General features: G+C 49.7%; 1 protein-coding gene across 1 annotated transcript; it reads left to right on the top strand.

The window, feature by feature from the left end:
- The first annotated feature begins 14,708 nt into the window (after nt 1-14,708).
- Nucleotides 14,709-15,456, top strand: LOC119367528. Its single transcript, XM_037633011.1, has one exon. It carries the CDS (start codon nt 14,791-14,793, stop codon nt 15,268-15,270), a length of 480 nt encoding a protein of 159 aa, XP_037488908.1. The 5' UTR covers nt 14,709-14,790; the 3' UTR covers nt 15,271-15,456.
- Nucleotides 15,457-16,164: the final 708 nt, after the last annotated feature.

The raw sequence follows: 16,164 nt of genomic DNA, 5'->3' as shown, positions 1-16,164 counted from the left end.
TGATATGTGTCTTGGTCATGTCTACATAGTTCTCGAACCAGTAGGGTCCGCACGCTTAACGTTCAATGACGATTCATATTATGAGTTTATGTAATTTGATGTACCGAAGGTTGTTCGGAGTACCGGATGAGATCGCGGATGTGACGAGGAGTCTCGAAATGGTCGATACATAAATATTGATATATTGGACCATATTATTCGGACACCGGAAGTGTTCGGGTAGTTTTGGATAAAACCGGAGCACCGGAGGGGTTACCGGAACCCCCCGGGGAAGTAATGGGCCTTAGTGGGCCTTAGGGGAGAGAGAGGGAAGCAGCCAGGAGGTGCCCCCCCCCCCAAATAGGAGTCCGAATAGGACTAGGGGAGGGGGGCGCGGCCCCTATTTCTCTCTCCCTCTCCCTCTCCTTCCTTCTTCTCCTACTTGGACTAGGAAAGGGAGAAACCTACTCCTACTAGGAGTAGGAATCCCCCCTTGGGCACGCCCCTTGTGGCCGGCCCTCCTCCTCCTCCCCTCATTTATATATGGGGGAGGGGGCACCCCGTAGACACACAAGTTGATATTTAGCCGTGTGCGGTGCCCCCCTTCACAGTTTTCCACCTCGGTCTTATTGTCGTAGTGCTTAGGCGAAGCCCTGCATCAGTAACTTCATCATCACCTTCACCACACCGTCGTGCTGACGAAACTCTCCCTTGGCCTCAACTGGATCAAGAGTTCGAGGGACGTCACAAAGCTGAACGTGTGCAGATCGTGAAGGTGTCGTGCGTTCGGTACTTGATCGGTTGGATCGCGAAGACGTTCGACTACATCAACCACGTTACTGAACGCTTCCGCTTTCGGTCTACGAGGGTATGTGGACACACTCTCCCCGCTCGTTGCTATGCTTCTCCTAGATAGATCTTGCGTTATCGTAGATTTTTTTGCTTCATTTTTACTGATATTTGCTTTTTTTTGCTTCATTTGCTATTTTCTCAAGTCTAATCTCATTGCTGATATGAATTAGGAATATAATTTTTTTGTTAACTGATGGATGAATATAATGGTGCACTTGCTCACTATGCAGCTAGACAACTCAATTTTCACTCAAACGGAGCACGGAACTTGTAAAACAGATGGCAAATTAGGAAGTTTCGATGCGTGCAAATTATGATATGTTTCGCACTTGCATGGCAAAAATATTTTCAGTACACTTTGCCATGTTGCTTTTCATATAATTGCCACTATATAGCTATCAACGGTTCTAAATTTGCCTTCTAAACCATTGCATTTTGCCATGGTAATTCTCGAAATTGTCAAAAAGACACAAAATGGCAAATATTGCCATGGCACGTTCTACTGTCTTATTTGGCATTTATTGAATTGGCGAATTTACGTAAATACCCATGGTAAGTTTTCACTTTTATTGCCATGACAAGTTTTACTATTTATTCGCCATGTCAAATTTACGTTTATTAACATGGTAAGTTTACCTAAACCCCCATGGCAAGTTGTCACTTTTACTGCCATGGAAAGTTTTACTATTTATTTGCTATGGCTAATATACCTCCATTAACATGATGAATTGACCTAAATTCCCATGGCAATATTTAACTTTTATTGCCATGGCAATATTTACTTTTATTTGCCATGGCTAATATACGTTCATTAACATGGCGAATTTACCTAAATCCCCATGGCAATATATAGCTTTTATTGCCATGGCAAGTTTTACTTTTTATTTGCCGATGGCAGATTAACCCTTATTAACATGACAAATTTACCTAAATGCCCATGGCAATATTTAGCGTTTTTGCCATGGCAAGTTTTACATTTTATTTGCCATGGAAAATTTACCTTTATTAACTTGGGGAAATTTACCTAAATCCCCATGGCAATTTTTAACTTTTATTGCCATGGCAAGTTTTACTATTTATTTGACCTTTATTAACATGGCAGATTTTACTTTTTTTGCCATGTCAAATATATGCAAATTTTAATATGATTTTGGTTATGGCATTTCACTTGTTCATTTTTCTTCTTTCTTCAACTTTCTGTGTTTTTTCACACAGAGATATTTTCACATACATTATATGTAAATTTAAGTAAAAATACCAAGACATTTATTGCTACGAATTTGACATTGCAAATTATTTTGTTTGTATGCTAGAAATTTCCATGATGTTTTCTTCATTTGGGTTATTTTTAAAATTTATTCCTGTCCACCCATGGCAATTTTTGCTGTGTTTGAAAGCTGATGGCATTTTTTAAATTAACAAAGCAAAAAATCTGGGTTTTTTTTCTCACAGCAAAAAAAGAAGCAAAATCTTGGCCTTTTTCTTCTATCTTTTGTTATTTGGCTTTTTTGATTCACTTTTTGGGTTGTTAGGAGCTGGGGAGGTATTCGCACCTGGAGGCTTCTCCTCCCGAACTAAAATCGTTCGTGGGATTGTATCGTACCGAACCTCTTGGTCTGGCACCTGTCCAGGCCAAACGATCGACTACATCAACCACGTTACTGAACGCTTCCGCTTTCGGTCTATGAGGGTATGTGGACACACTCTCCCCGCTCGTTGCTATGCTTCTCCTAGATAGATCTTGCGTTATCGTAGATTTTTTTTTGAAATACTATGTTCCCTAACACCTTCTTCTTCAAGATGTCTTTGAACCTTTCCTTCATCTCGGCCACCACACTTTCTCTCCTCGCCCTCTGCTCCTCCCACTTCTTTACCGGTAACCCTCTTCTAACCTTCTTGGGCGGTTCTTTTGTTGGGTCAGCTGAGTCATCAGTATCTCCCTCGAGGCCCTTGGCGATCATCTTGTCAATGTATAGGTTCCGCTTAGTTTGTACATTCAACTTCAACCAACAATGCAAGACGGTAAAAAATTTCTTCTCTAACTTCTTGAACATACTACACGCACGAGAAGGCTACAAAATAAAACATTGTGAACAATAAATTTCCGGTTACAAAACTATGCAAATCCGGCTAGAAAATTTTGCATACATATCTGGGGTACAAAACTATTCAAATCCGTCTACAAAATTGTGCATCATATCCAGCTACAAAACAATGCATGTCCAGCAAGTGATCTACACGACTATGCATGTCCGGCTACAAAACTATGCATATTTGGCAAGTGATCTGCACAACTATGCATGTCCGGCCATAAAACTATGCATATACGATTACGAAATAATGCATATCTGGCTACAAAAGGATCTACACAACAATGCATATCTGACAAGTGTACACATATTAGCAACTTACTTGCTCGGTGATTTGCGCACCACTAGGCCACAATGCCATGAGTTGCCTCAAGTGGCCGTAATACCTCAACACGGCCTCTTGGATGGTGTACCATCGATGTTTGAATGACTTTGATTCATGATTGCAGATAACCGCCTTGAAGTAGGGCATGAAATGCTTGTGTTCATGAAATCAAGTGTGAACGTTGGCCCAAAAAGTTGTGCCATTTTTCTTAGCGCCATGGATCGGACCAAGGCTATTAGACAACCATGCATCGAACCACAGCTCGTTCTCCCGCATGTCGAAGCTTTCTCATCGAACCCTCTTGTTTGGATCGCCAATGAAATCATCTGGGTCATCGTCCTTGCCCTCCTCCTCCTCTTGCTATCTTCCGGCCCAATCCTACTGCTATGTGTCTGTGCCTGGTAAGGTGAACGTGTCGGACTGGGTGTAGCCCGGCTGCGTGTCTGGCAGTGTGAACGTGCTGGACTTGATGAACTGCAATCCAGACTGGGAGTACGAGTCGGCCTGGTTGGGCTCAGAGTTATCCACCTGCCAACCCTCGTAGCAACCTCTTCCTCAGTCTACCTCTTGGATGATGTTGAATATCTCCTTGTCCGCGTCGTCGTATGCCGGCTCGCCGGCTTTAGGCATAGCAACGAACAGCGTGCGGGCACCCAGCTGCTCCACGCCTGGCGCCCGCATCCGGACAAGCTGCGGTGATGAAAACTCTAAGAAAAGCAGTGGTGCCGCGTTGACGTCGACGATGGGCGGCGAATGCCAAGGACTGCCTACCTAGTTGCTTGGCGGCGTAGTAGTACAAGTCTTGTAATGTTCCGGCCATGGCGGCATCTGCACGGTCGGTGAGGACGGCGGGGGCCCGTGGCCCAGGCCTCCACCACGTCCATGACCAGCACACCCTCTGCTGGCCTTCTGCTTCTTGAGCGTTTCCGCATTTGCCTTCGCTTTGACACGGTGATTTTGCCGTGACGCCAAGTTGATCATTCGTCCAAGCGTGATGCTCGGATCCTCCATTACCTCTATCTCAGGCAGGGTCTTCTTCGGGTCCACACGTTGGCGTAGCGAGGGAAGAAGAGAGTGGGAGGAAATGACGGGAATTTGGTGCAGAGTGGCGGGATGGAAAAAGAGAGTGGAGGATTTTGCCATCGAAACAGTGTGGCTAGCTATAAAAGCGCGGGCTCCGTCTCCGTTTTTGGTGGGCTTGAGGTGTCGGAGTCATACATGGCTCATGTCTCAACTCCCGTAAAGCCCCCTGACTTTGTGGAAAAATTATGATCTGAACTGCTCCGTGGACTGATGAAACGGGCGTTGTATGGCTTGCGGGGTCCGAACACCTGCATCCGGATCGATACGGTTTAAGAGTCTAAGATGCCCTAACAAGGAAGAACATGTTTTTCTTCGTAATTACACGTGGAGGCTAACTAATATATGTAGAAAGACTAGTAAAATAATACTCCCTCCGTGTTAAAATAAGTGACTTAGTTTATATTAACTTGGAGTATTGGACGTTCCCAGAACTAGCCAGGATAACCGAGATACAAATGCGATCCCTAATTTGAAAAAAAGGGGAATGCTATACCCAACAATCGATTGCCAGGATTACCGGCCGAAAAATGTACTACCCGGCTACGTGGCCGCCTGGCCGGCACGCGTCTCCCCTCCATCGACCCTTGTCTCCGGCCATTGTCCACGCGTCCCCGGTGAACAGATCGCTCGATGCGGCTGGAAGCGGCGAGCGCTCGCGGGCACTCCAGCGTCCAGCCCTATATAAGTCACCCTTCTCGCTGCTAGCTCTTACGTCCGCTTCATCTAGCAATCTCGCCTCTGCATAGAACATACAGGGAAAAAGATCTAACACAGATTCAGGTAGAGAACGTCGGTTCAGACTTCAGAGATGGTGTTCAACGTCGTCGCGGCTGCGGTGATCGTCGGCCTGGGCGCTGTGGGCGCCTATTTCTTCTGGCCGGCGGCTGTCGTTGCCGGTGGGATGATGAAGGCGCCCGGCGCGGCCGGCTTCCTCATCTCCCGCGCCGCATTTGCGGCCAACCCGCAGATGTACTTCCAGCTCCTCCACAACGCAGGCGCTGCGGCGGCTGCGGCCGCCTTTGCTGCCTAGAGAAGAAATGCACACTAGGTTGATGCCAAGTTAGTGGCAGTACGCTAGGTAGTTAGTATGGAGTTGGGACGCAGCTCCTCTGACGTACGGCGCACTCGCTGACGTGTGGACCCGGACTCACGCGTCAGTGGCCCAACGTCAGGTGGCCATACGTCAGGGGATCCGGCTCCATGGAGTTAGGGGTAGGGACTGATCTTTGGTACCTGGGCACGTATGTATTGCCCAAGCTAAGCTAGTGTCAATGAAGTTCAGGAGTAGGGACTGTACCTTTTGCACCTGGGCACGTATGTATTGCCCAAGCTAAGCTAGTGTCAACCAAGTTCAATATCATCTTCTGTACCTGGGCGGTGCGTGTATGTTCGACCATGTTACTAGCGTGTCAACAGTCTGAAGCTACTCTCTGTAATGTAAAGTAGTAACCGCTATGTGTAAGTGTGCATGCATGTATCTTAACTCCATGGTGTTGCTTTCCTTGTCTTCTTATTCATGTACTGGCTGCATGATCCACTCAACACCTCAGAAATTATCTGATATCTGTTCTGCTTCAAATAAAGATCCCGAATAGAAGATGATCGCCTATCAACACGCACTAACTATTTTTGGGTTTTATCCTTTTATCGTTGAGTTGCGCTTGCTACTAGAATAATGCAAGAGAATACTATCTCACCAATAGCCATTACGGCAGTCTGCAGGAACCCTAGGGCAGAGGTGTTTTGGTCGTTTGAACACTCTAGAGTGCATCTACTAAAGCTGGTACCGTACCATCAAATCAACTAGGCACATCGCGGATACGTGCCGCCACGTTGTATTGTCACGTCAACCAGCTGGCTGTGTCATGCAGGCTATTTACCGGGTAATCGGAGTCACACCTAGGCAGCTGTGTGATGCAGGCTATTCACCGGGTAAACGGAGTCACAACTAGGCAGCTCGTGGCTATGTGCAGCCAATGTCGTATTGTCACGTCAACCAGCAGACTGGCTGTGCGTTGCAGGCTATTAACCGTGTAAATGGAGTCACTGGATCTTCGGCTGATTCCGATCCAAAATCCTTCGTTCGCAGCGTGCACCTCCGTCTTTATAACCCCACCCGTGCCCTTGGCCGCTCTCACACCGAACACGAGCACAAGCACAACACACCCCATCTATCTAGTTCGTCAGCTGAGCAAGACCTGCGAGATGCATGCATTGTGTTATGTGCTAGCGATGGCTATGTGCGCTGTTCTCGTGTTGTATGCATTAGTCTACTACCTTCCTAAATATTTGTCTTTTTAAAAATTTCAAATAAACTATCACACACGAATTTATATAGACATATTTTAGAGTGTAGAATCACTCATTTGCACCGGATGTAGTCATTTGTTTAAATCTTTAGAATTTGTTCAGATCTTTAGAAAGACAAATATTTAGAACGGAAGGAGTATCAATATGTGTGCTCATGTTGCATGCTCGATCCAGTGTCGTGTCATAGGCATGTCACTGTTGAACAATAGTACGTAACATACCCTTCTCTCTTAGCCATCTGATTGAAAATCAAAAGGTTATTTTTCAAAAGACGGAAACCCGGAGGGAGTATCAATATATGTGTGCTCATGTTGCATGCTCGATCCAGTGTCGTGTCATAGGCATGTTACTGTTGAACAATAGTAACATACCCTTCTATCTTAGCCATCCGATTGAAAATCAAAAGATTATTTTACAAAATACGAAAACCTGGTCTCTTTTCTCGGTCGCTCGTGTAGCCCCACCCCGCGGGCGACCACGGCGAAACCCTAGCTGCCGCATAATCTCCCCCGCCTCTCGCCGGCAAGCCGCACCGGGAAGATTTTTCGTCGAAAAAGACCACCTGCCCAACGATCTTGCCAGAAAAGACCCCCTCTAGATAAAATTGACCAAAAAGACCCCCTCGACCGTGGCGGCAGGCGCGCCAGCCGACACGTGGCACCTGCCGCCATGTGCGGAGGCGGCCAGCCCTGCAGCCACGGCGGCAGGCGGCAGACGCCGTGTAACAGATTTCCGGTTGAGTGGGAGCTGGAACGGAACGGGAGACAGGAGGTGGGCCCTGCTGCCACTGCTTGAGGCGGCAGCTCGGGCCACGTGTTGCTGCCGCCACGTCCGCTGGCGGCAGGTGCTGCAGTTGCTGCACGCACGACGGGCCACCACCAACTGGTGATTTCGGTGTTTCCGCAGTTGCGTGTCACCCGTGTTGACACATGCATTGATTTAACAATTAGCTACTCTACGACGTATGGGTCGCACGTATTGCTAGAAATTTATGAAAGAAAAAATATAATTAATATTAGACTCTATTTGTAGAGTTCATCATGAAGAATACAGTGGTGCAAATAGATTGAAATTTTATACTTCGATCTAAGAGAAATAATCACGAAAAGAGGGCTAGATATGCACGTACAAAAGCTAGCCAGATTTCTAGTTCGTGTACACCACGTCGCATAGATGCATGCTCTCTCTTTTATAAATATTCTATATATACAGAGGAGGTGCCGTGCGCTGTTTAATCGTCTGTCAGGCAAAAAAAAAGGTGCCACCACTCCCAAAGGCGGCAGGGCGCACCTCCTGTCACCCGTTCCATTCCAGCTCCCGCGCTTCGGCCGAAAATCTGTTACGTGGCGCCTGCCGCCTGGTCCAGTGGCGGCACGGGCTGCTGCCTCCGCATGTGGCGGCAGGTGCCACGTGTCGGCTGGAGCACCTGCCGTCACGGTCGAGGGGGTCTTTTCTGTCAATTGCATTTAGAGGGGGTCTTTTCTGGCAATTCTGTTGACCAGGTAGTCCTTTTCAACAAAAAATCCACCGGGAAAAGCCCGCACTGCGTCGGCGGCGGCGGGCCCTCCATCTTCTTCCCTCTCGCGAGGTCAGGGCGGTGCTGGGGTGCTCGGCCAAGGCAAGGCGGGCGGGTGCGGCGTGTGTGATGAGCAGGCATCGGCGGGCGCGCGGCGAGCAGCTGACCGCGCGTGCGGCGTGCCGTGGGTACGGCGTGCCAGAGTGGGCTTCGAGGATGGGCCAGGTCGGCGCGCGACGTGCGGTCCTTGCCACGGTCGTGCTTGATTTGATGTCTCTTTTGCCGGTCTTGCTGCCCGAGGTCGTACTGGTGGTGGATGTTCGGTAGGGTTGACGAATGCTGGCGGGCCCTTCTTTCCAAACTGTGTTCACGTCCTGGTCTTGGAGTAGCGGCGCCGTGCAGCGGCTGTGGTGCAGAGTAGGTTTTTAGGCAGATCAGATCCAACTCGGCTTGTCCTGTCCTTGCGCGCGGTGATGTGAGGCGATCAGTTTGGCGTGGTGTTCGCACAGTTTGGCGCGCGGCGATGCAAGCCGGCCAACTCCGATTCTAACTCGCTTTTTCCTATGCGCTGCGGTGCGGATCCTCGCCCAGTTTCTGCGCACAAAGGCAGGGGATGGCCGGATCTGGTTTGGCTCGTCCAGGACTGCGTGCGGCGGGGCGGCTCAACCAGGTTGTCTTGTGTTCGCCATGTTTCGGCGTGCGGCGGCGGCAAGTCCGTTCCTGGTAGTGTGTGCATGGCATATTTCTTCCCGGTAGTGCTGGTAGGCCTCGGATCCAATTGGTGGAAGACTCGGCTTCGGATGAAAATCGTGCATTGACCTGGTCAGTGCCGATGGTAACAGCGTCTACGTATGTCGTCTTTCTTTTTGAAGGTACCGCTGTGGAGCTCGTTTTGCCCTTCGTAGCTTATAGCTTGTGGTCTTCGGATGAAAACCTAAGATTTGGCTATGCCAGATCGGGTAATGGTTTTGTCCTTTGACATTACTCCCTCTTTGGAGGCGTTACCTTGGAGACACAACGTTGATTTTTGTTGGTGTGCATGACTTGTTTGGTGGAGTTTGGGGATAGTGCCGGCATTTTTTGCTTTCATTTCTTTTTGCACGCTCTGCTTTCTTCGTCTCAGAATTCTTGTAACACTTTTTCTGATCAATGAATTTGGCAGCTCTATTGTCAACATTAAAAAAAGTTCAACATGTTAGATCGATGTGAACAGTACCTGTGCTACAAGCCCGTCGCTATAGGATGCTAAATAGTAGTAGGCTGTTGATTTTCAATCCAACGACCATGTTACAGCGTGGGCATGTTACTGATCTTTGTTCTTTTTTTAACACAGTACAGATGCAAGCGCTTATATACACGCGCATACACTCACCCCTATGAACACACACGCATACCCTATCTCTATGAGCACCTCCGAAAGACTAAGACGACATATCATCTTAAAATTTATGAAGTGGATTTGAACCCTGATGGGCTGGGGATACCACAGTCTCTTTAACCATTCAACCACATGTTGGTTCACTTTGTCCCTTTCTTATTGTAGCGGCCATGGTTTGGTTTGGTTTCAATTTTCTTCATAAAGCCTAAGGGAAACACCATTTTACTTTGGAATCAATATTTGCCGAACATGTCATCCCTTTGCATCTCACCCCGAACTCGTTGTTATCGTTGGATCGGACGCAGGTATATTTTTTTTGAAAGATCCAGCATCGCTGGCATTCATTGATAATAGCAGAAAGCAACGAAAACAACAAGGTGATGAAGGTCCTAGGACCAGGAGATCCAAAGATCAAAAGAAAAAGAAAAACATCAACCCTAATGGCTGCAACAAAATACTCCATACAATCCACATTAGACAACGCAGCTCCGACTCCGAAGATGAACCACAAAGAAACGAGGCAAGGTTGGCGTCACAAGGGATCACCGAACGAGCCACCTGACACGCGTCATCGTATACTAGCGGCCCCCCACCGCAGCTTCGACTTCACAGCAACGGGCAGTCGAGGCATTCCCATGGACACGCCGGAGAAGAAGAGCCGACTACCACGACCAAAGCCGCGCCTCCGACGTTGCTCACCACCGTCGTCGTTGCCACAGAAGCCACCGTGCACGTCCAGTCATAGGAAGCACCAAAGGGATCAAATTCTTCAAGACGGCACCCTAAAGAGGGGAACTGCGTTGAAGACGACGACACCGCCCGACCCTGTAGCAGGATCTGGGCTTTCACCCGAAGGACTTGATCCAGGAGTAGAGGCTGTGAAGATTCCCGACGACGCCTCCAAGGAGGATAGCGACGCCCACAGGCGCCGTCGTCGCCGGCCGGTCAGCACCGGCCAGGCTTTCACCCGGTGCAGCCACTCCCACGCAGCAGGCCGAGGTCGACCCTACCTCCATTGGACCGCGCACCCCCAACACAACGAGCACGCCACTGCTGTGTAGGGCCACCCGCAAACCTCCTCGACGACGGGCCTGCAGAGACCAGATCGGGCCCTGCACCCCGCATCCAACCGCGGCAGAGCCACCCAGCTCCAACAAGCGGCAACCGGGCACCACCACCAGCCGGCAGTGCCCTTCCCGGGCCGCCAGCCACGGACCTCCGACCAACAGCCGTCTCCTTCCGGCCCCCTGTACTCCAAAGCAGCAGAACGGGGCAGAGAAAACTACCCATCTTGCGCTGCCAAGGCCGGATCCGTGGCGTCCAGGCATGCCCGCAGGGCCGCCGAGCGAAGACCACCGGCCGCCGCCCGCCAGATCTGCACCGGCGACCAACACGCCGCACCCATGGCCGCACTCCGCGCCCAGCCACACGCCTCCTCGCGCCCCGCCGCGCCCAGCCCGCGCCTCCACCCTGCTCGCAGGCCAGCATCACCGCTGCCTTGACCTCATGCCGCCGCGACGCCACTGCCGACGGCCCGCCTCCTCACCAGATCCAGGCGCGAGGGCCCCGGATCCTCCGCCTCGCAGGCAGCCGCCGGACCACCTCTGCGAGGGAGGCGCACGCCAACCCCGCGCGTGACCTGGGGCCGCTGCCCCAGCCTTCCAGCGCCAGCCAACGCCATCCCGAGCGCCAACGTGCCCGAGCTCCCTCCAGGAGCGGCCGGCCCGCGCCGTACCATCTCCAGCGGAAAGGGGAAAAAGGGCCCCGCCGCCGCCGAGCCGCGGGCTTTGCCCGACGACTCTTGCCGGCGGCGGCGAAGGGCGGGGGCGCGGTGGTTGTGGCTTGCGGCGGCGGCTAGGTTTCGCTCCTGGCCGCCCGCGGGAGCGACCGAGGAGCGACCGTGCAACCCGTTGGGGACGCAGGTATATTGGTGCACGCAACCTCACCACAACATCCCAACGCCCTCGTTCGCATCGAGGGAAAGTCTCCCGAAAGCTTTTTTTCGGTCCACGACCCCACGACGCTTCATCCATTCCCCACTCTATCACGAGCAATGCTACATATACGTAATGTTATGTTCAGATTCCTTCGCAAAGAAAAATGTTACGTTCAGATGTTATGTAAAAGTTGATGTGGTGTTTGTTAATTGGGCCAGGATTAGCAGTTGGGGCCCATCCCAATTAAAATCAGTGGGGAGGAGAGAATTTTCTGGAAGGTTAAGTAAGCCTAAGTAGAACGTTTCGTAGGTGTAGAATTACTACTCTATAACCCATCTTGTGGGCGAGCATGAGCTCCATCCCAAGCTATCGCCTCTCCCGTGCCACCAGCGACCGGCGACGAGCGCCGCCAGGTTCCTCCAAGCCGCCCTGTGCCGCTCCTATTCTTCTCTCGCTGCTCGCTCTACTATCTCTTCTTCATCAAGTACAGAATGACGCCGCCGCCGTCCATCGCCGGGAATGTAGCCTCCGGCAAGCTGTCTTTTGGATCCGCCTGTTTCCCTCCCTGATCTGCAAGTACGTCCACAAGTCGGAGGCGGACGACGACGGATAGGAGCTCCTACGGGACCCAGCATCGGGATGTGGCGGGCTGATCTGTCCTCGCTGTAGAAGTGCATGCTCTAACCAACGCAACCAAAAGATGATCTGATGAAAGAGACTAGGTAGCACATTATACGTCAACACTCCCCTCACGTGTGGTTTCGATACCATGTAGAAGTGCATGCTCTAGCCAATACAACCAAAAAACCGATCTGATGGCAAAGACTAGGCGGCACATTATACGTCAACACTCGAGACAATCGTGGCGCGATGGAGATGAGGCGGGGAGGAGCAGCGTTGCGGAGAAGTTCCACCGGTGATGCACGGGCCGGATATGGCCGAAATCAGGCCGAAGGCGGGAGAAAGGCAGAGGCTCGCCGGCGAGCTCGGTGTCAGCACCTGCGCGCTCGTCGGGGAGTGCGGCGAGCAGCAGCACGCTCATAGGGGATGGACGACGTGCAGGGGAGAGGCGGAGGCTCACCACCAACAGGCTCCCTGGGTGGCGCTGCGAGGCCTCCTCCCTCTCGTCCCAGCCATAGGATGATGAGAAGTCCCAAATCTCCATGGCAAGTTTTTGCTGCACTGCAATGTGAGGCTGTGAAGCGGCTAACCTCGTGTCCTTTTTTTTGCTTCATTTGCTATTTTCTCAAGTCTAATCTCATTGCTGATATGAATTAGGAATATAATTTTTTTGTTAACTGATGGATGAATGGTGCACTTGCTCACTATGCAGCTAGACAACTCAATTTTCACTCAAACGGAGCACGGAACTTGTAAAACAGATGGCAAATTAGGAAGTTTCGATGCGTGCAAATTATGATATGTTTCGCACTTGCATGGCAAAAATATTTTCAGTACACTTTGCCATGTTGCTTTTCATATAATTGCCACTATATAGCTATCAACGGTTCTAAATTTGCCTTCTAAACCATTGCATTTTGCCATGGTAATTCTCGAAATTGTCAAAAAGACACAAAATGGCAAATATTGCCATGGCACGCTCTACTGTCTTATTTGGCATTTATTGAATTGGCGAATTTACGTAAATACCCATGGTAAGTTTTCACTTTTATTGCCATGACAAGTTTTACTATTTATTCGCCATGTCAAATTTACGTTTATTAACATGGTAAGTTTACCTAAACCCCCATGGCAAGTTGTCACTTTTACTGCCATGGAAAGTTTTACTATTTATTTGCTATGGCTAATATACCTCCATTAACATGATGAATTTACCTAAATTCCCATGGCAATATTTAACTTTTATTGCCATGGCAATATTTACTTTTATTTGCCATGGCTAATATACGTTCATTAACATGGCGAATTTACCTAAATCCCCATGGCAATATATAGCTTTTATTGCCATGGCAAGTTTTACTTTTTATTTGCCGATGGCAGATTAACCCTTATTAACATGACAAATTTACCTAAATGCCCATGGCAATATTTAGCGTTTTTGCCATGGCAAGTTTTACATTTTATTTGCCATGGAAAATTTACCTTTATTAACTTGGGGAAATTTACCTAAATCCCCATGGCAATTTTTAACTTTTATTGCCGTGGCAAGTTTTACTATTTATTTGACCTTTATTAACATGGCAGATTTTACTTTTTTTGCCATGTCAAATATATGCAAATTTTAATATGATTTTGGTTATGGCATTTCACTTGTTCATTTTTCTTCTTTTTTCAACTTTCTGTGTTTTTTCACACACAGATATTTTCACATACATTATATGTAAATTTAAGTAAAAATACCAATACATTTATGCTACGAATTTGACATTGCAAATTATTTTGTTTGTATGCTAGAAATTTCCATGATGTTTTCTTCATTTGGGTTATTTTTAAAATATATTCCTGTCCACCCATGGCAATTTTTGCTGTGTTTGAAAGCTGATGGCATTTTTTAAATTAACAAAGCAAAAAATCTGGGTTTTTTTTCTCACAGCAAAAAAAGAAGCAAAATCTTGGCCTTTTTCTTCTATCTTTTGTTATTTGCCTTTTTTGATTCACTTTTTGGGTTGTTAGGAGCTGGGGAGGTATTCGCACCTGGAGGCTTCTCCTCCCGAACTAAAATCGTTCGTGGGATTGTATCGTACCGAACCTCTTGGTCTGGCACCTGTCCAGGCCGAACGATCGACCGATATCGTGGTCCTTTTCTTTTCAAGTTGGAAGTGGGGTAACATTATTTTTCTTTACGGAATACTATGCTTACTTTTATGAAAACATATCCAGTTCATAGGTTCCTTACAAAAAATTCTCAAAATGGTGGCGTTCGATTAGGGGAGTCCGTGGGAGAAAAGCATTTGAGCTCGCTGTTCATGGAAAATTACCAGAGCAAAGACTGGTCATCATCTCTATCAAATGGTTTCAGGTCCAACACAAGACCCATATATTCTGATGGACACACTCTAGGCTAGTACATCGAGTACCTTGCAGGCTAGTACATCGAGTCACGTGACTCATGAGCTCGGGAGCTCGTGTTCACTGTGCAGCCAGTGTTGTATTGTCTCTTCAAAGCGCTGAACATGTATGCAGCTTATTAACCGGGTGAAGTGGACTGGTTATTCGTTCGGCGAAACGCCAAACGCTTCCGTTTCCATCAATCGCTTCCATCTTTATATCGGACCCCGCACCTCACTCCGTCAGTCCCGCTACACTCACACCAAAGACCAGCCCGGTAGACGTCCCTCAGCGAAGAAAGAAGCGAATCCATGGCTTTCGTCCCGGAGGCACCTGCAGCGAGGAAGCTCCTGCTACGGAGCGGCGGAGCCATGACGCGGTCCCTGCGCGACGCCGGCCTCGGCTTCGACCTCGACGGTGCCGGGCGCTTTCTCGCCCCCCTGTGGCAGCTCATCAAGCAGAAGGCCACCGAGCTCGCGGCCTTCCTCGCCGGCCTCCTCGCCGCGCTCGCCAAGAAGGCCGACGAGCTCTTCCCGCCGGAGACCCGCTCGGAGACGCTCGCGCAGTGGGTGCGCATCGGTGTCACCGTTGTGCTCCCGGCCGCGCTCGGCGCCCTTGTGCTGTTCTGGCTCGCCCGGTGCTGCTGCAGCTGCTGCTGCGGCCGCCGCCGCGGCGGGCGAACGATGGTAGCTCCCGGCCGCCACGGCGCGCGCATGCCGCGCAACGCGTTCGAGGATGATCCCCGGACGTACTTCCGCGACCTCCGTGCAAAGAAGCCCCTCGTATACTAGTGACTCGTCTTCGGTATGTTCCACCTCACGTGTGTACATGCGTACTTGTATTGGTGTATCTTTGTATTTGTGTCCGTACGGTTTCGTGCCATTGTGTGGTCATTAGGTGACGTGTATTGTGTGTTATTAAGAATGTTCTCATGGTTCGCTAAATATAAATTCGGAAGTTGCCTGTGTTAATTTTCTGAGCCAACGGCCTGTTTTTATCTATCAAGTAAATATTTGCTGATGCTCTGCCTCCTAGCAACCTGGTAGATTCTGAGATGCTTTGACGATTGACTGTTCTCATCTTACTGCGTGCGATGTTGACGAGGGTCCTCCTTTTGATCCTCTGTTATTTTGCAATGTTCTCTTCTTGAGATGTTCACCGTGCTTCTTTGTTAATAAACCGGAATACAAGCCACACACACACGGAAGATCAGCAGAGTACAGCTGCCTAAGAACAAAACTAAATAACACCCACCAGAAAATAAATTACAGGTTTTTTTTTAGATAACTGCTCGTGCATGACCGCTCCTGCGATTCCCCTCGCGCCCGCCCCCACCTCCACCACCGCCGCCACCGTAGATCCCGCTGCCGCTATCGCCCCCCACACAAGCCGCATCCTAGCGACGGGCGCACCCTCTTCCCCTCTCTCCGAGATCTCGCGGGCTCCCCATGGAGCCTCCTCCGAGATCTACTGGAGAGTGGATGAAAGACAAGCAGAGGTTCAAAATGCCTCTCCCGCATGTCTACCAAGCATTCCCGCGGATGCTGCGGCCGCTCAGCTCCATCTCGCCGGCCATTCAGAGGGAGACGCGGGGGAGGCGGTGGAGGGAGAGGGCAATGCGGATCCGTGACGACGCCCTCTCCTGGTCCCTGTGCTCCCGTGAGTGGAGGGAAGCGGACCTGGAT

Source organism: Triticum dicoccoides, chromosome 2B (genome assembly GCF_002162155.2).
Source record: "Triticum dicoccoides isolate Atlit2015 ecotype Zavitan chromosome 2B, WEW_v2.0, whole genome shotgun sequence".
Taxonomy (NCBI): Eukaryota; Viridiplantae; Streptophyta; class Magnoliopsida; order Poales; family Poaceae; genus Triticum; species Triticum dicoccoides.
Note: the sequence above shows the minus strand (reverse complement) of the source record. Positions and strands in the feature narration are given on the sequence as shown.

Excerpts from the sequence above, each read along its gene's own strand:
- LOC119367528 (XM_037633011.1), top strand. The coding sequence starts at position 14,791 with ATGGCTTTCGTCCCGGAGGCACCTGCAGCGAGGAAGCTCCTGCTACGG.